The sequence below is a fragment of the Phytophthora cinnamomi genome (genome assembly GCF_018691715.1).
Source record: "Phytophthora cinnamomi strain GKB4 chromosome Unknown Contig80, whole genome shotgun sequence".
Taxonomy (NCBI): Eukaryota; Oomycota; class Peronosporomycetes; order Peronosporales; family Peronosporaceae; genus Phytophthora; species Phytophthora cinnamomi.
In genome coordinates, this window is record NW_027151013.1 from 202,209 (window position 1) to 219,124 (window position 16,916).

The 16,916-nt window shown below is 58.2% G+C and overlaps 5 protein-coding genes across 5 annotated transcripts; all 5 read right to left on the minus strand.

Moving 5' to 3' along the window:
* Positions 1 to 98: 98 nt before the first annotated feature.
* Positions 99 to 1,465, minus strand: IUM83_16121 (homoserine O-acetyltransferase; the record flags this gene model as incomplete). Its single annotated transcript, XM_067940983.1, has 2 exons — positions 99 to 1,371; positions 1,455 to 1,465. The coding sequence occupies 2 exons, from the start codon at positions 1,463 to 1,465 to the stop codon at positions 99 to 101; spliced, it is 1,284 nt and encodes a 427-aa protein (XP_067785487.1).
* Positions 1,466 to 9,778: 8,313 nt separating this feature from the next.
* Positions 9,779 to 10,876, minus strand: IUM83_16122 (molybdate/tungstate transport system substrate-binding protein; the record flags this gene model as incomplete). Its single annotated transcript, XM_067940984.1, has 1 exon — positions 9,779 to 10,876. One exon carries the CDS (start codon positions 10,874 to 10,876, stop codon positions 9,779 to 9,781), a length of 1,098 nt encoding a protein of 365 aa, XP_067785484.1.
* A 436-nt stretch (positions 10,877 to 11,312) lies between these two features.
* On the minus strand, positions 11,313 to 12,232 carry IUM83_16123 (Elongation of very long chain fatty acids protein; the record flags this gene model as incomplete). Its single annotated transcript, XM_067940985.1, has 2 exons — positions 11,313 to 11,966; positions 12,050 to 12,232. 2 exons carry the CDS (start codon positions 12,230 to 12,232, stop codon positions 11,313 to 11,315), a joined length of 837 nt encoding a protein of 278 aa, XP_067785485.1.
* A 702-nt stretch (positions 12,233 to 12,934) lies between these two features.
* IUM83_16124 (Elongation of very long chain fatty acids protein) lies at positions 12,935 to 13,874 on the minus strand (the record flags this gene model as incomplete). Its single annotated transcript, XM_067940986.1, has 2 exons — positions 12,935 to 13,579; positions 13,692 to 13,874. 2 exons carry the CDS (start codon positions 13,872 to 13,874, stop codon positions 12,935 to 12,937), a joined length of 828 nt encoding a protein of 275 aa, XP_067785490.1.
* Positions 13,875 to 14,460: 586 nt separating this feature from the next.
* On the minus strand, positions 14,461 to 16,887 carry IUM83_16125 (U5 snRNP-specific protein-like factor; the record flags this gene model as incomplete). Its single annotated transcript, XM_067940987.1, has 2 exons — positions 14,461 to 14,555; positions 14,646 to 16,887. The coding sequence occupies 2 exons, from the start codon at positions 16,885 to 16,887 to the stop codon at positions 14,461 to 14,463; spliced, it is 2,337 nt and encodes a 778-aa protein (XP_067785491.1).
* Positions 16,888 to 16,916: the final 29 nt, after the last annotated feature.

Here is a 16,916-nt window from a genome sequence, read left to right on the forward strand (position 1 = left end):
CACTTACTTTCACATGCGATACCGGACGTAGCTAGCTTATAGGCATACGGAGTTGGGGTGCTACTAACTGGGACAGCGCCACCGCCCGTCAACAACACTTAGAGGCTGCTGTAGCGGTGCTGCTCGTGCGGGAGGATGCTGGCGAGCTGCTCTTCGATGTACTCGCGCACCAGCGGCGAGAACACGTCGAGCTGCATCTGCCCGTTGAACATGGCGTCGTGGCCGAACTTGGAGTCCACCTCCACGAGCTGCGAGTTGTGGCCGTAGGACTGCAGGATGTTGACCAGGTTGCGCTGCTCCTGGATCGGAATCAGCAGGTCCTGCTTGATACCGATGATGAGCGAGTCGCACGAGATGCGGCTCGTGCCCTCGGCCAGGTTCAGCGAGTTACGGCCCAAGTTGGTCAGGTCCATGGCCTTGGACAGCAGCAGGTAGCAGTTGGGGTCGAACAGGCGCGCGAACTTGTTGGCCTGGTAGTCCATGTAGCTCTCGACCTCGAACGTCGCCGTCTTGAAGTGCATGGGGCCCGTCGGGTTCCAGTCGAAGCGGGCGTCGAACTCCTCGCGCGAGCGGTAGCACGTCATGCCCAGCTCGCGCGCCACCTTCATGCCCTCGAGTGGCACGCCTGGCGTGTAGTTGCCGTTGTTGTACATGGGGTCGGCGAGGATGGCACGGCGCTGCACGCGTCGGAAGGCGACCGTGCCGGGCGTGGTTTGGTGCGTGCAGGCCAGCCCGACAAGGCGGTCGAGGCGATCTGGGAACTGGGCCGCGAACTCGAGCGCCTGGATGCCGCCCATGCTGGCGCCGATGACGGTGTGCACGCAATCGATGCCCAGGTCGTCCAGGATCTTGGCGTGGCAGCGCGCCATGTCGGCGGGCGTGAGCTGCGGGAACGAGGCCTTGTACTTGTCGCCCGTGCGCGGGTCTACCGACAGCGGCGACGTGGCGCCGAAGGGGCTGCCCAGCACGGACGGGCAGATGACGCGGAAATAGGACGTGTTGATGGCCTTGCCGGGGCCGATCATGTTCTCCCACCAGCCGGGGCGCGGGTCGTCGCGATTGGAGGCCGCGTGGCTCGCGTGCGAGAAGGAGGGCAGCACCAGGATGGTGCGGTCTCCGGGCAGCGAGCAGTCGCCCCACTGCTCCCACTCGATTGTCACCTCGGGCAGCGAGCCGCCCAGCTCCAGCGGGAACTCGTCCTTGAGCACGGACAGGTACTTGTTGCGCGTGAGCGTGAAGTCGCCGCCGCCGCCGCGCTTCGGGTCCACCACGTAGGACCGACGCTGATGCTGTTGCGCGTGGTCGAGTGCGCTGCGGCGAGCGAGCTGCGCGGCCACGGGTCGTTGGAGCTGCGCCACCTGGGCTACACGACTGCGGGTGCGGTATCATGCAATGTCATGGGGCAATTAGAATGGCCTTGGGCGGGCAGAGCGTCGAGATGGAGAGGCACCTACCGAGCCAGCATGTTGTTGTTGCTATTGTCGTTCGCTTCCGCTGCACGAGGTCGAAAGTGGAATGAGCGATGACCTCTCCGGACGATTCTGGTGGGGCACTTTCGGTCGGATGCAGCCGTCTGGGATTTGCAAGGATTACGCAGCACTTCACATCTTGTTTGTATGGGCGTCAGGGGCTCCATCCGGAAATGGATGTCCCTGGCACTACCGAAACCCCGCTTCAGTGACGTTAGACCACGTGCGTGCATTGACGGTACCACACAGGACCGGATCGAGCCAATGGAAGATTCTCTTACGGCCTCGTCACATCGGCACTGTAGCGGGGTCGATGTCACTCGCAGCGAGTGTCGTATATTATTTCGCGATGTCTGCAAGCAGACTTCGGGCCAAAGTTTGGTGTCTCGTAGGCAGTGTAGATGCTAGCTCTCTTCTCGCATCGAGTGCCGCCGGAAAGACCGCCGCAATCGAGCCGTTGCTCGCGCCAACGGATACGGTCCGGTAGCGTTTGTTGCCCGCCACACGGCCCGTTTTTAGCGTTGCTGCAGGGTCGAAATACAGCTGACACCGTGCCAGATCCAACCACCTCAGGTCAGGCACGAGCACAGCGAAGATCATCCCTGCGGTCAGGCAGCTATGGTCGTGTCAGGTGATTCGCCCCATCGCCCTGGCCACCATTCATCCACCATGCCCAAGTGCAGAGTTGCATTTCCAACACCGGCACGCGATTGTTGACGAGCCGCATCAGGCAGGTCCGATCAGAATTTGTTGGCGGGTTCGCCGTGTAAAACAGCAAGATGCCCGAGGCGACTCACCACACGTGACCCGCGCGACGGCGCAGCAGAAAAGGTTTCGATCCATGTACATTGCGGGTTATACTTTAGAGGGGTATCCATGATGTGGACAAATTATGTGTATAAAAACCTGAGGCAATGCTGAAGCTACTCGTCTCCAGGTCACGCTGAGGAGCACGGAGGCGACATCCCAGCGCCGGACATGATGTAGCTCGCCTCGTAACTATAGGTAGATTGCCACCACCGTGTCTTTCACTGCCATAATCTCATTCAGCAATACAATGCTGACGCAGCTCGACAGAAACGGCCAGGTGCGGCCGACTCCGATATCCCATGACGAGTTGAACAGAAGGGATAAGCGCGGAAATCTGTAAGACTCGTGGTTGTACTGGTCGTACTGCGAAACGTATCCCATCCCCACCGGAGGGTGGAGGAGCCACCCCAGGAGGAGAAATCAGCGACTATGTAGTGAGTACGTGTACGTGAAGTTTCGATGCTCAAGTAACGTTGACAATTCAACCATTGTGATCGCAAGTTGTGGTGCTGATTCAGATGCATGAGGGTATATTAGTGCCGACAGTGTGTTGTGAGGGGCAAACCACCTTCTAACTCCGTGGGCATATCAGCATGCTTTTCACCAGGGTTGGTGCCAGTAAGTAGTACCAGTGAGTTATCGCAAGAGGAAGATCAAGCCGTACACGCAGGCATTTACAAATAGCCTATTTGTTACACGGTATACGCCAGGGGGGCAATTACAGTTAGCGAGCCCCGAACAGGCGATTAGCTTTAAACCGGTCGCCTGGAGTTCTGCTTTTTATTAAGTAGCTCTACGAGTTCGCTCTACTCATGCAAGAACAACAGTTTATTGTGGCGAGGATGTGTGCGGGTAATGTATTCCTTTGCGACTGATCGAGCACAAAGAGCACTGCCTGCATCGAATGCGCTGAGAGCAAGGAACGCGATGTCTGCAGCGACGACGGAAAACCAGTGAGTATATCACGGAGGATGAGGAACACCGATAAACGAGGATACAGAAACCAAAGACAGCACTACAGTTATGCCGACAGCTATAAGACCTCATGAGCGCACGACTTCAGTTTATCCAATCTGCATTGGTAGCGGAACTGAAGAGCACATCCTGATACTTTGCCATTTGAAGTACATGTACATGAGCTGTGAGTGCTGTTCATGGTATATTGTTGAGTTGGGAATCACACCAAAGTTCTAACTATATTGTTTGGTTCGGACTAACATCGAGATTTCAATCTTATGGATACTCTGTGGCATCTACAGGTAGGTGGTGTCGACCCACCACTCGGTCTCATAGCCCTCACCGAGCACCTCGGTGATGGCCACAGGCTTATCCAGCTGGCCGCTGAAGGCAGCACGGCTGCCCTTGACGGCGCCGGGGCCCGAGTTGTTGAACTCCTTGAAGACCACGTCGGCGGTGCTGGAGGTGGCGTCCCAAGTGGCCCAGCCCTCCGGCTTGACAACGTCGCCCAGCTCGCTATTCTGCCAGATGACCTTGGCGTACGGGCGCCAAGGGCGACCCAGGACTGTCGAGTTGACGCCGCTCTTGCCGAACACGCGGGCGCGGTTGAAGACGTACGTGGCCGAGCTGTTGGCGGCTTCGCGGCCGCTGGCGGTGATGAAACCCGTGCCGATGGTCTCGATGTCGCAGGACTCGAACCAGGCCTGAGCGTAGCGGCCGAAGACGAAGTCGGTGGCGCCGTTGATGTACGTCTTGGCGTAGAGCTCTCGGCCCTTGTCTGCCAACACGGTGTCCTGGTATCCAGTGAGGTTACAACCGTAAAAGCCGTAGTCCGTGGCGTTCACGTTGACGGCCAGCGCCTGGCCGACGTTGCCGGCCGTGTTGGCGATGTTGAGGTTGTACACCTTCACGTTGTTCGACTTGAAACGCACCGTGCTGGTCATGTCGTTACGGGCCTCGCCCTTCACCTCGACAGGGATGTCCTTCTGGGCCTTGGCCTGCGTGATCGTCACCTCGTTGCTAGCGTACGAAGACGCATCGCACGTGAAGCCCTGCAGCACCAACGGGCCCGACAGTGGCGAGATGAGCACCTGCTCGTTGTAGACGCCCGGACGGAGGAAAAGGGTCTGCTCCGACGTCGTGTTGGGGTCCAGCCTGGCCACGCCCTCCGACACCGTCTTGAAGCTGTTCTTGTAGGAGCCCGTGGCATCCACGACGATGGCGCCCGCTGGCGGCGAGTTGCGCGCGTTGGGCCCACTGCATGTGGTGTCAGCGAGTGCTCCCGCCGCTAGGCCAGCGAGTGCTACGAGTGGGGCGAAGACCTGCATCGTTCGAGTGTGTGCGGCACGAGGCAGATTAAAGAGTGACGATGAGCAGGAAATTAAAAACGTCTCGGTGCTCGTCAGTAATGCGTGCGTCCAGAGGGCACAACGTTCGGCTGTTTGGATGAAGTGCTCAATCTCTCCCCTTGTGGAGCACCATGGAGGGCATCGTTCGTCTACTCGCACATTTGCAGCTCACAAGCATTTTTCCCAAGTGGTGGCAGCGACACCGCTCTTCTGGCTGTCAGGGCCGCAGGGCCTGTCAAGATGGAAAGTCGGGCGTGCGCGATCGCCTCACTCGAGGGGTCATCTGCTTCTCGTGCTGATGGGGACAGGTTCGCCCCCAGCAGCTGAACGATGTGCATCGTCCGGCTGTAAGCCCGCCATGACATGGGCCGTCGGACTTTGACGCAGACGGGTGAGCTCGCTTACTGGTGAGATTTTGGCTGGCAGAGTTAGCACTCTGATCGGAACAATTTCCTCAAAATGAACGGCATACATGTGCCATTTGTTTGTCTAAGGAGCAAGGGCATCGATTACGTGTGTACCGTGAGTATGTGCACACCGATCCTTCAACTATGGCCTCGGGAAGTGTAGTCCTGCTGGAATCAAAGAATTGGGAAATCGTCTTTCGGTTTACATGTACTCTTAAGATAACTATCAAACCATCGCTGTTGACTATGCCAACTTGGTATTTCACTCCGTCCTGTGGTCACGAGACTCAAACAACACCAACGGGAACTTCAGCGAAACTAGCAGTACAGTATCTCTCCAGGTTATCAGTGGTGTTCCAACTGAGGTTGCTGTCCTAGAGGTTTTTACGCATAACGGATGTCTAATAGTACTCTGCTGAAGTTGGCCTCTCAGCTGCGTTTACTCTCCACCTTGTTGTGGCTTCTCCTTGCGGATTGTGTCAGCATTTGGACGGAACGCAAAGCGCGCGACATCCGTCCAGGCTTTTGTGATTCGCTGGACTACAATCGTCTTCTTGGTAGCACGGGCAGCGTCGGACACGCGACGCGATGCAAAGTCTTCGATTTCTTCGACACGGGTTTTATCGATCCGCCCAATGGTGAGATTTGGGGGTCCAACATGTCCCTCATGGCGGGGCCTGGACGTGGAAATGCCGTGATAAGAGCCGCAGTGGTCATTCTTATTGTCTGCGCTTCTCAGGGGCTCAGAGGTGAGTGCTCCTCGTTCATAGGGAGATTGGCTGTCGCGGACTGAACACGTAACGTCGTCAACTGGCCGTCTCACTTTTAGTTTCGCGCGCCATCGCTGACGCAGGAGCAAGCGCTGGAACGGCGAGGATGTACAGTGAATTGGTAATCGAAAATTTTTGTCCGTTGTACATGTAGTCTCCCCCGCCTCAATCGCAGATAGCGCATCCGCAAGAGCATCACGTCCGTCATATTCAGGGATGGTCGATGCAGCCGAAGTATCCTCCGTTTGTGCCATGCTCTCTCCGACCGACATATCACTACACGTCTTGGTGTCACAAGGGTTCTCGCTGTGTCGAGGTGGGTTGCACTTGCCAACATAGAAGTCGCTATCGAAGCTGCAGAATTGGTTGTCGTGGCCACCGCCACTATCGGTGGAAATACATTCCGTTGGAGTGGGGCAATTCTCGAGAAGATCTGTAGTCTCGTCCGGGAGGTGGCTGAGAACACTGCTGGCGAGGCTGCTAGTGGTGCTATAGCTATCTGAGCTGCCACTGGAGCAGCTGTCCATGAGATCACGAAGATCACAGTGCAGATAACGCAGCACATCGCTACCGATGACGCTACTGGGATCACAATTACTGTGAGGACTGCTGGTATCGAGTACGGCCTCACTGCTGTTCCATCCACTGCACTCGCGATCGTGCGAATAAGCATGGCCTATGCTGTTGCTGCGCTCGCCGTTCACATCTTCACTTTCGGCAGGGCCACTGGCAGTCGGTGTACCAACGGGCTTGAGTTCTTCAGTGGGCTCGCCACCGAGGCCTGCAGTGGATCCTGTTGTCGATTTGATGAGAACAAGTTCGTCGGGGGTTTCACAAGGCTGCCAGCTATCGCGCCAATTGACGCCAACAGCGGCCGGTGGGCTTGAGATCTCCAGTAGGGGCACATCGTTCATCACGGTGCCTTCCGGCGCGTCGTCGGCACTCTCGAGAGTAGTCGCGACAGCCCGCGACATCTCCTTGAGGTGGAGCGACATATATGCGGTCTCTAGTGCGGCCCACCACGCCGTGTAGATCGCGTCTGTGGCTGCACGCAAAGTGACGCAGCGGCGCCAGAAGCCGTAACAGACAGTGAGCTGACGGCGACGCTGATCGTTGTCCGACGCGAAGACGAGTGTGGGCATGCGATCACAGCGACCGAGGGGGATCTCCAAGGTTCCCCCGACGGCCTTCGGGCGGTCGATAGTCAGCAGGCCCTGGTGCGAAGCGCCGTGTACTTTGTCTGTCGGGTACGAAAGCGAGACGTTGGCCTTGTACCTACGCGGTGAATGTCGGGAGAACAAGAAGCAGGGGCGCACAGCAAAGTGTATCATCAGCATAAATGACCTTAGCCAGAAAGCGGTTGGAAAATACAACGATCAGCAGCGGACATACCAGAAAAGCCCGCAAGTGCGGATCTTCATCACACAACGAAGCACGGATAGAGCGTTCATCTTGCGAGGAACAAAGTGAGCGGGGTGGTTGTTGTTGCTGCAAGGGTTACAGGCTGGTACTCTTCTGTTCAGCTGCGATGGAATTCCAAGAATGAAATAGGAGATCCACCAGTACGCTTGTTCGTGTCGACCGGAAACTTAATCTGCCACAAAGAAACCGACTCAAGTGGCTTCACTGCAGGTGTAAGTCAAGATGACACACACGGGGAGACCGCAGCTGTTTCGAATTGTAGAGGCTGGCGATCATGGGCAAAAAGATCGAAAGTTAACTCGCATTTCGCGGTGTAATGGGGAGGACAATGTTTCCATGGGGAGGAAATGCTGGTGGTGGGATACAGCGCAAGCCACCCGCTTCTTCGAGCTACGGCTGTACGCAGGTGCTGGCCTGGGAGGATGTCTGTTTGACACGCTTGATCACCGAAAAGCCGTTATGTAGACGAACAGAGACGGTTCAAGGTATCCGCGTCCCTTCATGATCTATCTGGACGTGTGCATACCCCGGCAGACTCTCCCTACCATCGCAGTGCTGATTAGGATGCAGCGATCCCCTGCTGACCAGTCAGCACAAATCCACCGTGCGTCCTGTCGCAGTTGTCGTCTTTACCTTGACGCTGTCGAGTGTTGCCTGGTAGTTGGGCGTTGGCGATTGCCCTGGGATCTGTACATCGCTGTGTAAATGTTTCACTACTAAGCCCAACGCTCAGTCCTCAGCGCGGCTTGCTACGCTTGGAATTACCGTTCATCAAGATATATGATTGTAGTATAAGCTAAGGCTGCTCACCAGCAGCAACAAAACACTCAACACCGACCTAGATCCTCGATTTTAAAACATAGTTAAAGCCACTACATACAGTCAGTCGCAGCTGGATTTATCACTACAGCGATGCCATAGCTTGTATATCTCTATATTCCTACGCCCCGGTAAATTGGCCACGAGTCAGAAGCGAGACAGTCTCTGGTTCACTTCATTTGTTGATTTGCCCTACTGCACACAACAAAATACCAGAAAACTCGGGGAAGCCAGCAACAACACCAACTTCCCGCTAACTTACGCGCACTAGCATACACAGCATGAGCGCTTCGCGAACTCTCCGCTGTGTCATGAAAATGCGGACGTGCGGGCTTTTCTGGTGAGGCTTACATGGCGCTTATTTGCACGCGTAAAGTTACTGGCATGACTAAATTCATACCGTCACTTGCTGCTTGTGCGTCTGTCTGTTCCCCCGGTGATATCAGGCACAAAGCCATTGTGTCGCTCACGCTCACAGCTTGGCCGACACTCGACGGGCGTCAGCAAGGATCTCTGACCATCGTTCGCCCGAAGATCTTCGGCGGTAAGCTGCGAATCCCTCTCAATCAATGCTCCAGTCTCCTCCCTGTGTCGGGGAAGGAAGCACGCTGCTACAAATTCGGCATCTGCTACGGTCGGTCGAACCGACGTGTGATGCTGCGTGCTCCGACACAAGCGATCTATGAGACGTGGTGGCGAGCGCTCGAAAATGCTTTCACCGTGCCCAGATTCGCGATTATCGACGCACCTGTACACCATGTAACCCTTGCTCCGGTTCTACCAGCAAGGCCCAACGCCAAAGCCTCGACTACACTCGATACGGTACCGGAAGTAGACCGTGAGAGTCATTCAATTGACGAGGTTCCCATCCTAGAGGCTGGGGGTCCTTCATCGGTAACTGAGCTCGACATTCTCGCGAGCTGGCGGACGTGGGGCAGTCTTGACTACTTCGCAACTCCACCGAGCAACACCAGTTCGTTAACAGTCCATGAAGTCTCAGCGGGCGATGACGTTGAGAATAATGCCTGCGCTACCGACGACGCCAGCGACCGAATCTCCGTTTACAGTGATATCAGCACGTTCTGGTCGAGGCCATCCGAGTTGGATAACGAGATACCTCAAGGAAATCGTGCTACTGCCGTCAACTATTCTGCTCGCGAGCAGGAACTCCGAACCTATCAACACCGAGTAGATCCAGAACCTCAAGACGACGAAGAGTGGCTGGATGAGATTGCTCTGTTCGCGTTCCGGCACAAAGTTGAAGCGGTACGACAGTCTGAACAACGCCCCAAGAGGAGCAATGCGAAACACCACCCAATGCTGAAATATAGTTTACTCGAACAGCGACCATGAATGTCCGTCAGCCCGTACCAGCATCAAGAAAACCACCAGAACAGTATCCAAGCTCGGACGCAAGACACCATCAAATTCCCATCAAGAATGAAGGCGGATTCCTCCACCACCGCCGATTGCTTGCGATTCATTGCAGCAATCGAGACCCCGTCACACTCCCCAATCTGCAATGATATCTCCAGAAGAAGCCGATCACCTTTGTCCATACCTTGCTCACGCGCGGTGCAAGGCAGAAAACACTTTGTCATGGAAGACAATACCAGAATTCAGACGCTTCAGCTTCAACCTGAAGACAACACACAACTTCAATAGTTACCACCACCGTGAGAAAGCCGAAATTGAACCATGATTTGAGTTTTTACAACGAGACTGCAACAACATGCTTGAATTTCTCTGCGTGCACAGGCCCAATTGGTTTATCATCACGAAAGGTACGTTGCGATCGTCGAGGGGATGGCCGAAGTGTCGCCATAAGCAGTGAGATTCGCCGCCTGCATGCCTTGCTCGGTCAAGATCGTCTGTCCGTCCGATGACAGCAAGTAGGCCACGAACTCCTCGGCCTCCGACATGTGCGTCGCGTTGTTGAGGATCGTCACCGTGTAGATGGACGCGGATCCGTTGTAGACCGTGCCCGTCTCGGAGTTGGTGTACGACACGGTGGCGTATTCATCGTCCAGTGCCGGGTTGCCCATGTTGATCTCCTCGGGCAGCGTGATGAAGTTGATGGTGCTCAGGCTGCCAGCTTCCACAGCGTAGAAGAAGCCGACGTCCAGGTCTCCGGACGACAGGTACGTCTCGAGGTTTTCCTCCGAGAAGATCTGGTCCCTGTTGGTGGCGTTGCCCAGGATGCCCGACACCAGGCCGGAGGTGTTGTAGTACTTCTCGGCCAGCTCGAACATCATGACGGTGCGGTAGCCCTTGGGGTCGGCGTCGGGGTCGGTGCGCCCGAGCTTCACGTCGGGGTTCTGCAGCAGCGCCTCGTACCAGAGCAGCGAGCCGTTCTGCACCGCCTTGAAGACGTCGGCGTACGGGGACTCGGGGTAGTAGCCGATGCCCACGGACGTCTCGCCGAAGGTGATGTACCACGAGATGAGGTTGTCGTTGGCGTCGCCCATGAGCAGCTCCGTGTTGACGCTGGCGTCGGCGCTGATGAACACGTCGGCCTGGCTGCCGTTCACGATGAGGTTGGCCAGCTTGACGGAGCCCTTGGCCAGCAGCGACGTGGCGATGCCCGTGGCGGCCGTGAAGGCCGGCGCCAGCTTGTCGTCCATGAGGCCAACCAGCGAGCCGGCGTGGTAGATGGTCACGTTGCCGCTGGAGGCGGCGGCGGAGGAGGAAGAGTCATCTGAAGAGGAGAAGACGCCGCACGCGGCCAGCACGACCACTACAATGAGCACGACCAGCACGGCGGCCAGCGCCAGGCGGTACTTGACGATGGTGGCCTTGACGTTCCACACGGGCGTGGCCTTGTACGGCGTCTCGACCTCGTTCTCGTCCTGCACGGGCGGAGTGGCGGCCATTGCGCGAGAAGAGTCTTCTGTGCGGTCCGGAGCTTTTTCGATAGTGGCGAGCAGGATCAGTGGTCAGGCGCTGCAACGCGAGGGAAGGGCGCCGACCAGCACAGCGTCATGCTCGCATGCAGGCGGTAATGATGTCGATTAGATGAGCAGATACGCTGTAAAACACCGCGGTTTACCCAACTCGTAGCGATTTAGGTAAACCTCTGCCACATCACTCGAACACGAAAATAAAGTGCCGCGTCCCACTTCAACGTCCTCCGTGGTCCTTCGCTGTAAAGCGCCGTAAAACCCCACCGACAATGATGCATTCCGATGACACCACTAAGACAGGATGTATTTGAGGGCGCTGGGGAGCGGCCGCTGCTTATCTCCTTTACAAAGCGAGGGATGAAAGTACTACATTGAAGAGGGCGAACTACTAGCTTACTGCGCCCGCTTAGAGTTTCTTCTTGGCGTCCTCGACGGCCGGCTTCTTGGGGCCGAACACGTACGCGCGGATGTAGAAGTTCATGAAGAGCCAGAAGAGCGACTGCACGTACACGAGGTACATGAGCGGCACCTTGGGCGGCATGCCGGGGCACTGGCGCGAGTACGTGAGGTAGCCCTGCACGTTCATGGTCACGAACTGGATGAGCTGGATGCGCGTGAGGTACTTCTTCCACCAGATGTTGCGCGTGTGCGCGCTCACGAAGTAGTACGTGTACATGATGGTGTGCACGAAGCCGTTGAGCACGATGGTGGCGTACGAGTCGCCGTCCTGGGCGGCGCGGAACGTCACGTAGTAGACGAAGAGCACGGTCAGGTGGTGGTACACGTGCAAGATGGAGAGCTGCTTCCACTTCTTGCCGAGGATGATGAAGACCGTGTCGCACAGGTCCAGCATCTTGGACAGGTAGAACAGGTAGAGCACGTTGCCCATGACGGGCGCGTCCGCCTTGAAGGCGTTGCACGGGGCGGGCGAGTAGCCGTTGCGGTAGGCCTGGATGGCGGCCTCCACGCACATGTAGGAGCAGGCGATGACCTGCACGGGGTTGTAGATGAACTGGATGGGGCTCGTCTTGATGGCGGGGATGCCCATCTTCATCAGGGCCTGTAGGAAGCGATAACAGCGACAAAAGAGTTAGAGACCAGGAGCTAGACGTTGCCAGCCAGCCACAGCAGGCGAAAACGCACCGTGCCGAAGATGACGAAAAGCAGGTAGCCGACGCAGATGGCGTAGACGCTGGCGAAGTTGGCGAGCGGGTAGTCGGCCATGGGGTGGACCTTCCAGCCGCCCTCGGGGTCCACCCAGTCGAGCAGCTTGGCCTCGGTGGCGTTGGCCCAGTCGTAGTAGCTCTGCAGCAGCTCGGCCGACATGGTGGTCGCGTGTGTGTGCGTGCGTGTGCGGGGACGAGGAAGTCTGGGGGCGAACGGGCAAAAGCGCGAATGAGCTCTCCAGCCAGCCCTTAGCGTGCGGTCAGCGATTCTTTGCGTGTCAAGCTCGAAGCACCATCCTTTGCGGTGGTCCGGGCTACGTACCCTCAGACCCCCTTACTGGGGACCAGTGAATCGGCTTTGGCGGGGAAAGTCGATGAGTTTCGGCGCCGAGTTATGATGTCATGCGCCATCTCTGGCCCCGAGCGCGCGCTGTCATCGGCATCTTGAAGCGGACACCGCAGCCGTTTGCGCCCCGCGATGACGCAGCGCGGGATGTTAAAGCAACCGGGGCCACCCAACCGGCGAATAGGCAGAGGCCAGACACTCAGCCACCGATATGGCGGCACGCGCCCCCATCTCATCGCTCAATGGCGGCCGTTTAACATGGTGCACACCTGGACACCTGGGGTTCTGGTGGTGGCGCTGCTGCTGCTGGTGGTGGCGGCGCGTGGCCCTGCAGCAATGTGCGCGGCGCTCACGCCGATGTCAATGGAGGTGGACATCTGCGGACACACTATTAGACGCTCGTATGGCGCTGTTAACACGAGGAGGCTCAAGTCGCAAACGTTGTATGTAATTGGACATGTTCATTGCATTCGCGATCGAACGCAACGACCTAACACCACGCCCGAAAGCGGCGACCTAGAGGTTCTTCTTGGCCAGCTTTTTGCTGGGAGCGAGCACGTAGGAGCGCACGTAGAAGTTGACGAACAGCCAGAAGAGCGACTGCACGTAGGCCAGATAGATGAGCGGGATCTTGGGCGGCATGCCGGGGCACTGGCGCGAGTACATGAGGTAGCCCTGCACGTTCATGGTCACGAACTGCACCAACTGGATGAGCGTCAGGTAGCGCTTCCACCAAATGTCCCGCGTGTGCGCGCTCACGAAGTAGTACGTGTACATGATGGTGTGCACGAAGCCGTTGAGCACGATGGACGCGTACGAGTCGCCGTCCTGCGCCACGCGGAACACGACGTAGTACATGAGCAGCACCGAGAGGTGGTGGTACACGTGGAGGAACGAGAGCTGGCGCCACTTCTTGCCCACGACGATGAAGAACGTGTCGCACAGGTCCAGCATCTTGGACAGGTAGAACAGGTAGAGCACGTTGCCCATGACGGGCGCGTCCGCCTTGAAGGCGTTGCATGGAGCAGGGCTGTAGTCGTTGCGGTAGGCCTGGATAGCCGTCTCCACAAACATGTAGGAGCAGGCGATGACCTGGATGGGGTTGTAGATGAACTGGATGGGGCTCGTCTTGAAGGCCGGAACGCCCAGCTTCATGAGCGCCTTCAAGACCGTCAAACCACGGGTGACAGAAGCACGCAGTCAGACACAAAAGAGCTGGAGAAGTGGCCAAGAAGACCATCAGAAAGGACCGGCGGAATCGCCGTCAACTCACCGATCCGAACACGACGAAGAGCACGTAGCCGACGCAGATGGCGAACACGCTGGCGAAGCTGGCGAGCGGGTAGTCGGCCATCGGGTGGACCTTCCAGCCGCCCTCGGGGTCCACCCAGTCGAGCACCTTGATCTCGGTGGCATTTGCCCACTCGTAGTAGTTCTGCACCAGTTCCGACGCCATCTTCGCTTCTGTTGGCTCTCGCGCGAAACTGTAAATGAAGCTCAAGCCGAGAAGCTTGCTGCTGGCCCCACGTTGCCATTACCAAAGCAATGACAAACAAACAATCGTATATGATCGAGGGTGTATCTGCGGGGATCCTGCATACTCACGCCCAGTGAAAAAGTGATGTCATGAAGACCCTCGTACTCGCGGGCGATGACGCCGTGCCGCCGATTAATGGATAAGCACCAGCTTTATGCATGTCTTCGGTGGCTACTGTCGTAGCTTGTCCTTGCCTACCTGCAGGTCTGCATGTTGCATGTAGCCTCGCCGCTCTGGTTGTGAGCTCTTTGTCATTGCTGATGCTGCGCCGGACGCGCGCAACAGTTGGCTCTGGATGGTTTTCAGCGCCGAAACCCATCCACTTCAACTCGCGCAGCAACGATACCGATAAAACATTCAGCGGCCTTGTTTCTGGTTTGTTACTGAGCGAACGCTGAGCGCACAAAACTTCGCCCAACCTGAGATGCTGTTCGGGGGCACGGCACAACCTCCCTCCCCCAACTAAATCAACCTAATCCGATGCTATTCCACTCCTCACGCCCGCTTACCGGAACGTGAGCAGACCGAGCGTTCTGTCGTGGGAGACGCTGAACATGGCGTCGTAGCGCGGGTGCCAAGTCGCGTGGAGAACCGTTTTGTCTGTATGAAAGAAAGGAAACAACACAAAGATACTGTTAACACCAATGCCTAACACCAACGGCAGAAAACGCATCGAGAGCAGACACTTACGGTGCACGCGAAGAGACTGCTGTGGCAGCACAGCAGGGTACTTTTCACCGCGCATTCGCACATCCCAGATATTTACCACGCCAGTCTTACTGCCGCACGACACGTGATAGCCTGCAGGCGACCACCTCGGCACAACGTACTGGCTCATGGTACCACCCTGCCATGTCAGCGACATCCCATTCGGTTCGTATGGCTGGCGGAGGTCATGCAGCAGCAAGTTGTGGCTACTCTGTTCCACGCAACTGACCAACAACAGGTTCGGGTTGTGCGGGTGCTCCAGCACGGCGTTGATCTTGGAGATATGCGGCTTGCGGCGCTCGATCACAATCTGGGTGCACCCCTCGTTCAGATCGTATCGAATCATCAGGCCATCCAGACCTCCGGTGTACAAGCAGTCGCGCTTCGAATGCACGCATAGCGATCGAACCTCACTACGGTGGTCGCGGTGCAGCACGCTGAACTTCAAATCCAGTCCACCATTCTTAACATCTTCGTGCTCTTCCCACAGCATAACAGCGTGGTCGGAGCTACCCGTAGTGATCACCTGACGACTTGTGGTTTCAGGCCCAAACCCAGTCGGTAGCCAGTCGATCGCAGAAATACCTCGTTGATGTATAGATGTGCGCTTCGAGGTGAGACGATCCTTCGGTAATGGTTGAGGTGTATCGCTGTCTTCCAGCTTGAGCTGGTGCAGCTGCACAACGCAAAACTCACTCTGGTTGTCTACGGGGTCGCGAAATGCCATGGCCATGCGGTTTCCGTCCGGGCTCCACGAAATGGCCTCGGCACAGGGATTCTCCCTGCGGAAGGACGAAGGCATCAGAGTCACCACCTTTGCGATGTCTTGGTCCTGGCGCTGGTAACTCCACAGGATAAGGCCACCCTCATCAGGACTAGTGGCGAAAATCTGGGGTTGGATCGGGTTAAACGCGAGGTGGCGGCCCTTGCGAATGCTGCCGTCCGGGATCGCACGGAAGCGGTGATTCGCGAGCAGCTTGGGCGTGTGAGAGCGCCCCCAAAAGTGATCGGGCATCGAGTCCTCCACCGGCACCACCGCGGTCTTGGCCGTGGCGGCGCTGCTCTCCATCTCCTTCTTCACTTCGCTCGGATCCATGATGACAAAGCCGTCGTCGTCGCTACCTTCGTCGTCTTCATCCACGATGCACGGGCGCTTGGAGGCGCGCGCGCGGCTGCTCGACCGCCGACTGTCACGGCGCTTGCTGGAGCTCCTGGACCGTCTCGACGCCTTGTCCTGCCGGCTTTCCTTGCGGCTGCTGTCGCTCCGATGGGAGGGCAAGCGCCGCTCCCGGCGCTTCCGCAGCGCGTCGAGCTCCACCTCGATGTCGTACACCTCCACCGACTTGGCCTCCACGCGCTTCTTGAGCCTGTCCAGCTGGTCCTGCAGCTCCTGCAGCTCCTTCTTCTTCGGGCGCAGCTCGCGCTCCGTGTCTGCGATGGCGTCTTCGATCTCCTGCAGACTCGTGCGCCTGCCGCGGGACGACGACGGCGCCCTCCTGGGCTTCTCCTCCTCCTCCTCGTCGCTGGTGTCCGCCGTCTTGGAGCGGCGCGAGCGGCGCTCGCGACTCGCGGATCGTCCGCGCTTCTTGCCGGAGCTGCGCCGCGCCTCGCTGCTGTCCTTGGCCCTGCTGCTGCTGCCGCTGCCGTACGAAGCCGCCGCCTCCTTGCGCGCGTCCAGAGGCGCGCCGCCGCTGCGTCTGGCCGCCGACTTGGAGCGCTCCCGCTGGCTGCGGCGGATGGCCGCGGCCGTGTCTTCCCTCTCGCGCGTGACGGACTTGGAGCGCGTGCGCGTGGACACAGGCGACGGGTTGCGGCGTGTCGTGGCCGCAGCGGGCGGCGCGTGGTCCCAGCGGCTCGCGCGCGCTCTGCCGGCGGCTGCAGGCGGCGGCGGAGGAGCCAGGAGCGGCTCGGCCACGGGCGGCCGGTAGTAGCTGGCCTTGTTCGTGTTGAGCGTGGAGGCGCCGCCCGCGCGGTTGCTGCCCAGCGCGATGAAGTGCTGGCCCGGCGTCTTGCGGGCCATGGCGCGCGCGCGCGACTTGGACTTGGAGCGCGCGCGCATCGCGATCGTCCCGCCCGGCGGCCCGCGGCGGGACGGGGGCGAGGGCTGGCGCCGCCGCTTGAGCGTCGAGTCCCGCTGGAAGTCCGAGTCCGGGATGGAGAAGGCGCCGCCGCCGCCGCTGGCGTAGCGGGACGACGAGCCGCCGTAGTCGCGCCGGGAGCTCATGCTCGTACCTGGTAGTTGGAGGAATGGGA